At 31.1% G+C, this 7294-nt stretch overlaps 1 protein-coding gene across 1 annotated transcript; it reads left to right on the forward strand.

Annotated features, from left to right (window-relative positions):
- The first annotated feature begins 6625 nt into the window (after window positions 1-6625).
- Window positions 6626-6970, forward strand: LOC110409383 (agamous-like MADS-box protein AGL80). The gene has a single exon (XM_089782777.1). It carries the CDS (start codon window positions 6626-6628, stop codon window positions 6968-6970), a length of 345 nt encoding a protein of 114 aa, XP_089638903.1.
- The last annotated feature ends 324 nt before the right edge of the window (window positions 6971-7294 follow it).

Below are 7294 nucleotides of genomic sequence, written 5' to 3' on the forward strand. Positions count from 1 at the left end.
GCATATAAAATATTAACAAAATAATTGAACTAACTTAGAACATATATTTGTATATAATATTGAAAATTGAATTCAATTTTGGATACAGATAAACACTCCAGCAGTTGGTGCATGTATCCTTATTCAAAATGTTGAATTTAAATTCAATCGTTCCTTATATAAAAAAGGAAAATCTAAACATAGATATGGATCTATATATAAAAGGATAAAGTAAATCCCATTATGAGTTTTTCGTTGAAATCCAAAGTTATGAAAAAAGTGTTCTTTTAATGCAATAATGCACAACTAGTTGGTTATTTTAAACGTAAACAGGTTTTTATTTTGACAGCTAACCATTTGATTGAATGATAAGTGCATGCATTTACTATTCAGAAATTAATTTGAATCTTTCCTTCTCAAAAGAAAATGCAGTTTTGAAGGTTTAGTCTTAAAAAAAGGCTTCTTTTTAAATTCAAGATGACTCTTTTAATATTCTTAATACATTGCATTTCAGTTTGAGAGAAGCCAAAAAATGAATTAAAAGAAAAGCCAAGGATTGCTCATGGGAATTGTATATTCTAAGAAATAAGAATTTTTTTCCCAATCAACCGATTATTTAATTCATCATATCCTTGACAAAGATTATCACGCTTAAGTATCACATAATAAGGTTGATGAATTTTGAAACTTTTGCTCGAATTTTAAGCTCTTGGGTGGCCTTATTCGAGTGGTCTATGCTACAGGAGTGTTCAGAAGATGTTTGAAAATATTTGAGAAGATTGGTCGATTGATTAATATACCTTTTTGTCTTAGAGTTAGGCGAACAGATGAGATATTTTGTCAAGTTTGACTATTAATTACAATACATTTGAATCAAAACTAGCATGCTTATCTAACCTACGAACACGATAATATTTCACCACACTAAAACATGTGCATAATAATGTCCATTTGGGATAATAATGTCCATTTGGGATAATACACATTTGGGATAATCCTTTTTTATCATGAATTTGGTGGGTAGATAAAATTTGCTGTCAAATCTGATCATTAGATTATATCTAGATGAGAACTATCATATATATGTCTTTTTCGCATGTGATAATTTTTTGTCATCATGATCATCCAAGATAATACCACCTTCTCTTAATCAAAAGATTGATCCACTATATATTATTTTTTACTTCTTTAATATGAATAATTAAGGTAAATGGATAACTTTTCTTATGAAATTTTATCATTAAAATACATTTGAATATAAACTAGCACACCTTGAACGAAATAGAAGCTTTAAGGTTAATAGTTCACACAAATTCAAATAATTTAATAACACAATTGTTTTCAATATTAGTCCAGATAATATGCATTAGACATAATTGAATAATGATGAATTATCTTACCATAGTGAGCAAGAAATTAAATTCTCTTACCGTCCATCTTTTATAATAAAATCTTGATAAGTGGATTTGCTAACCTGTAAGGCATTATTCTTTTAATCTTTAAACTATCCTTGACACGATCATTTACCAACTTAGCTCTTTAATGATTTTCCCCATTTCTCTCAATATATAAAATCCTCATTAGCTACCATTCAAGCAATGCAATTCTCTTCTTCTCCCCCTATTAGAAATATATAGTTGAAGAAACGAAGTGACTTGTTGTGTACAGAACAATAACCATGACAAGAAAGATAGTGAAGCTTGAATGGATAGCGAATGACATTGTCCCAAAACGTGTGCTAGAAGGAGGTCAATAGCACTTTTGAAATGACGCAAAAATTCTTTCCAAGTAAAGAGATAATTAAGGGAATTTGAAAATGAAAGTTTAAAGCTTGTTAAAAGAATGATTTAAATGTTAAGAGTGAGAAGAAAATAAAAGAAAGTGGACAAAAGACAATGATATATAGTGGTTTGGTCCCTTTGACCTACATCTATTACCTTGATCTCCTATTGAAGGATTTTCAAACCAATTCACTAAATTTAGTGGAATTCATAAGCTTCCACCAAGCTTTTACAATGGCTTTTGATAGGCTCAGCCACAAACCTTTAACAATGGTTTTTAAAGGGATCAACCAAAACCCAAAACTAACCTTTTTAAGGGTATGTTAGAACCTACAACAACAAAGAAGCTGGCCCAAGCTTGATCTACCCCTTAGAGTGTTTCTCACACTTTAAATAAACAAGAAATAGAGAAAATATGAAGTACAATTAATCACTTAACTGATCTAAGATGTACAAAGTTAAGCTCAAACACATTTTCAAAGGATATGAGTGAAATACAAGTGTTAAGAAAAGGTTTTTGGTCTTCTAAGTTCAAAATCACTTTGGATAACTTCTTTATGTGATCTTTGATTGTTAGAGAGGCTTTAAATACTTGAAAAATCACTTCTGGCCATTGGAGACAGAAATTAGCCGTTTCTGGTTATTATTTTGTCTTTTTTTCCTTAAATTCAAATTTTTTGGCAACAAGCTTTTAGTTGGTTAACCATACTTCTTAGTTGATTAAGTCTTTTCTATCTCATAGTCTGCTTTTCTCTGTTAATTGTTTAAGAAAAACTTTAACCGATTAATAGCTTATTGCTTCTAGAGCAAGCAGCTTCACCAACTTTTTTTTGTTTGATTAATTCTTATCTTAGCTTGGTAACACTGATCTTCCATTTCCCTTAAACAACCATGAGATACGTTAGTCATTCGAGGCTTCTTGAATTGTTCTTCACAAATTTGACTACTTTCATTTTGGATATTCACTTTTGGATTTTAGCTAACTAACTACCTTGGTTAACCGACTAGGAGGCTTTTGTTTGTATCCAACACTCGCTTAACTAATTAAATCTTGTGTTAACTAGTTAAGACCTTTTTGTCTATCCTTAGTGTAGCACCCAAAATAGCTTTAATTGATTAAGGATTTGTGTTAATCAGTTAAGACTAATCTGTCTTCATTAAAGGTCTTTCTTTTTTGCTTGTTTAACCAATTAACCCATCTTACAACTGAACATGCATCTTGATTTGCTTTCAAATACCAAATATGTTAATGAATTTAAGCTTTCCCTGCACATTTAAATAATATAATTTAGACACCTATGAATTGGAATGTTTTGTTATCATCAAAAACACATGGAGTCAACATTCTCTCTCTTATTTTTTATGATGAAAAAATACTCCTAGATCAAGAATGCAATGTCTATGCTCAATATCAATGCTTCAAATCTTTATGCATAATGAGTTGCTCCCTTTTAGTTAAGGCATCTAATTTTCTTTAAAGATTTGGAATAAAATATTTATAACATCCATAGTAGCTAAACAAGATATACATCATCTACAGTAACTACGCAAGATATATTGAATATCCATAATAACTAGCACATAATATTCAACAAAACCATAACTAAGCATCACACACAAAAATTAAACATAAAAACATATCAAACTCTATTTAACTTAGTTTTCCTTATCTTCTTTTTCGTTATCATGAAAAAAAATATTCATAACTTCCCTTTAATGAGTGCATCTAAATTTTTCTTTAATCTTTAAATTAAACTTTTATGAATAGGAATCATAAGCACTCATACACCTAAGTTATACAAAGTTATAGATATAATTCAATAACTTCAAGAGTCAAGCTCAAAACTATGAAAAAACAAATGTAAGGGCATTAAATCATTTCAAGAACTTGTCAAGGATCACTCAAATAAAGTTTAAGCAAATTTGATCATTTTATCGTAATCAAAACTATAATAATTTTAAAGCTAACATGACAATGCCAAAAGACTTAGCCTCTAGAAATGGAAGTTAGGATTATTAAAGTAAATGAATGTGTTATCCACTCTATACGATATCAATGCTTGTGCCATCATCTATGGCCTAGACAAAATTGAACCAGCGTGTGGTTGTCACATGATGTGGTACAACAACAACTTAAACAATTCCAAAGCTTTTCCGAGTTGGAGCAACTAAAGAAAAGGATGAACCAAGAAACCTACCTCAAAGAGTAGGTTAAGAAAGCCAAAGAACAATTGATTAAGTACGAAATGAAAAGCAAGGAAATTGAGATGGCCCAACTCATGCATAAAATCAATCAAGGCAAGGGGCTTGATGAAGTTAACCTTAGCGAACTAAATGGGTTGTCTTTGTTTATGGATGAGAAGATAAAGAAGATTAGCAAACGGATTGAGATTTTGCAGTAAGCTCCTTTTGCTCCTACAAGCACCTTTCCTAGTCCACATCTTCCTTTTCCTTCCCAAGGCCATATTGTAAATGAAATGGCTCAAGCTAGTAATGGCAAAATTAACAATGGAGATCAGAGCACTCCTATAGAGCTTTTGCTATGGAACCAATGTTTCATCAATTTGATGAACAAAAATGAACCCAAACTTGTTAGCAATAAGAGCATACGGAGTGATATGGGCTTACAATATAATACACTAGTTGGGACTACTACAGATGATTTAGGGCTACCAATGCACTCATTAGCTAGCAACTTCAATGTTGTAGCTGACATGGGGCTGCCTCCTATAGGTTTTATACCCCATGGTGCAAGTGATGTGGGGCTTTGTCATGGGAGTCTAGTCGAAGGTAGCAATTTTGGCCCTGTTAGGAGTGATATAGGGTTAGGATTGCACCTTTTAGGTGGACATTAGGGAAGCAACTCCATTGGGAGAGAGATAAGGTTGCAACATCTTCGACATTTCAAAAGCAACAGTAGTGGCATTGGCAAGGATATCGAATTGCCAATTGATTAAAAAATCTGGCCAAACTATTTCTCTCCTTGAATTCAATTTGCTTCATTGTTTAGTTGCATCATGTATCCACAGAAAGTCATATTCATGAATTTATGGGTGTGACTAGATTTAGTTTCTGTTGTTGGCCAATTGTTATTTCATTGTTTAGTTTCAAGAAAATCATGATGTAATAAACATAATGGTTTTATGATTCAAGAAGCATAATCTTCTTGCTTTCTTTTTGTTCTATGAAGCATATAAAATATTAAGAAAATAATTGAACTAACTTAAAATATATATATATAATATTGAAAATTGAATTCAATTTTCAACATAGATGAACACTCTAGTAGTTGGTGCATGTATCCTTATTCAAAATGTTGAATTGAAAGTCAATCATTCCTTCTATAAGAAAAGAAAATTTAAACATAGATATTGATCAATATATAAAGGGATAAAATAAATCCCATTATGAGTTTTTTGTTGAAATCTGTGGTTACGAAAAAAATTGTTCTTTTAATGCAATAATGAACAACTAATAGCTTATCTTAAACATAAGCAGGAAAAAGGGTAATTTTTCATTTTGAAAGCTAACCATCTAATTGAGTGATAAGTGCATGCATCTACTATTCAAAAATTTAATTTGAATCTTTCCTTCTCAAAACAAAATGCAATTTTGAAAGTTTAATCTTAAAAAAAGGCATCCTTTTTAATAAAAATGTGACCCTTTTAATATTGTTAATACATTGGATTTTAGTTTGAGAGAAGCCAAAATATTAATTAAAAGAAAGGCCAAAGATTGCTCATGCGAATTGTACATTCTAAGAACTATGAATCTTTTCACCAATCAACCAATTATTTAAGTCATCATATTCTAGACAAAGATTATCACCCTCATGTATTAAATAATCAAGTTGATGAAATTTTGAAACTTTCGCTCAAATTTTAAGCTTCTAAATGGCCTTTGTTCAAATGATCTAGGTTACAAGAGTGTTTGAAAAATGGTTTGAAAATATTTGAGAAAACTGGTTATTAATATACCTTTTTGTCTTGGAGTTTGGTGAATACATGAGATCTTTTGTCAAGTTGGACTATTAATTATAACACATTTGAATCAAAACTGGCATGCTTATCTAACCTATGAACATGGTAATATTTCACTAGTCTTTAACATGTGCATAATAATGTTCATCTGGGATAATGCACACTATTCTTTACAGAATGATTGATTAGGTAATATACTTTTTTGTTATGAATTTGGTGGACAAAAAAATCAGCTATCAAATCTAATCATTAGATTATATACAAATGAGAACTACCATGTATATGTCTTTTTCGTACATGATAATTTTTTGTCATCATGATCATCCAAGATAATATGATATTCTCTTAATCAGAAGATTGATCCACTAATTGATTAATATATTGTTTTATAATTTTTCAATATGAATAATTAAGGTGAATAAACAAAATTTTTTGTGAAATTTTATCATTTTAATACATTTGTATATAAACTAGCACACCCTGAACAAAATAGAAGCTTTAAGGTTAAGAGTTCACAAAAATTCAAATAATTTAATACCACAACTATTTCAATATTAGTCCAGATAATATACATTAGACATAATTGAATAATGATGAATTATCTTAACATAGTGAGCAACAAATTAAATTCTTTTACCATTCATCATTTATCATAAAATCTTGATGAGTGGATTTGCTAACCTGTAAGGCATTATTCTCTTAATCTCCAAACTATCTTTGACATGATCATTTGCCAACTTAGCTCTTCAATGATATTTCCCATCTTTCTTACTATATAAAGTCCTCATTGGCTACCATTCAAGCAATGTAATTCTCTTCTTCTCCCCCTATTAGAAATATATAGTTCAAGAAAAAGAAAGACTCGCCATTCACGGAGCAATAGCCATGACAAGAAAGAAAGTGAAGCTTGAATGGATAGCGAACGACAATGCCAAAAGACTTAGCCTCAAGAAAAAGAGGATGGGATTATTGAAGAAAATGAGTGAGCTATCCACTTTATGCGGTGTCAATGCTTATGCCATCATTTACGGCCTAGATGAAATCGAGCCAATGATGTGGCCATCAGATGACGTGATACAACAACAACTTGCACAGTTCCAAAGCTTGTCCGAGTTAGAGCGACTAAAGAAAATGATGAACCAAGAAACCTTCCTCAAAGAGCAGGTTAAGAAGGCTAGAGAACACTTGATGAAGTACGAAAAGAGGAACAAGGAAATGGAGATGGCCTAACTCGTGTATCAAATCAATCAAAGCAAGGGGCATGATGAACTTAACCATAGTTAATTGAATAGGTTGTCTTTGTTTGTGGATGAGAAGATCAAAGAGATTAGCAAACGGATTAAGTTTTCCCAATAAGCTTTTTTTGCTCCTACAAGTGCCCTGCCTGATCCACATTTTCCTCTTCCTCCCCAATGCTTTATAGTAAATGAAATGGCTCAAACTAGCAATAGCAAAATCGACAATGGCAGAGATTGGAGCACTCCTATAAAGCCTTTGCTAGCAATGAAATGGAACCAATGTTTTATCGATATGATGAACAAAAATGAACCCAAA

The sequence above is a fragment of the Theobroma umbraticum genome, unplaced genomic scaffold (genome assembly GCF_002168275.2).
Source record: "Theobroma umbraticum cultivar Fairchild unplaced genomic scaffold, ASM216827v3 scaffold_30.0, whole genome shotgun sequence".
Taxonomy (NCBI): Eukaryota; Viridiplantae; Streptophyta; class Magnoliopsida; order Malvales; family Malvaceae; genus Theobroma; species Theobroma umbraticum.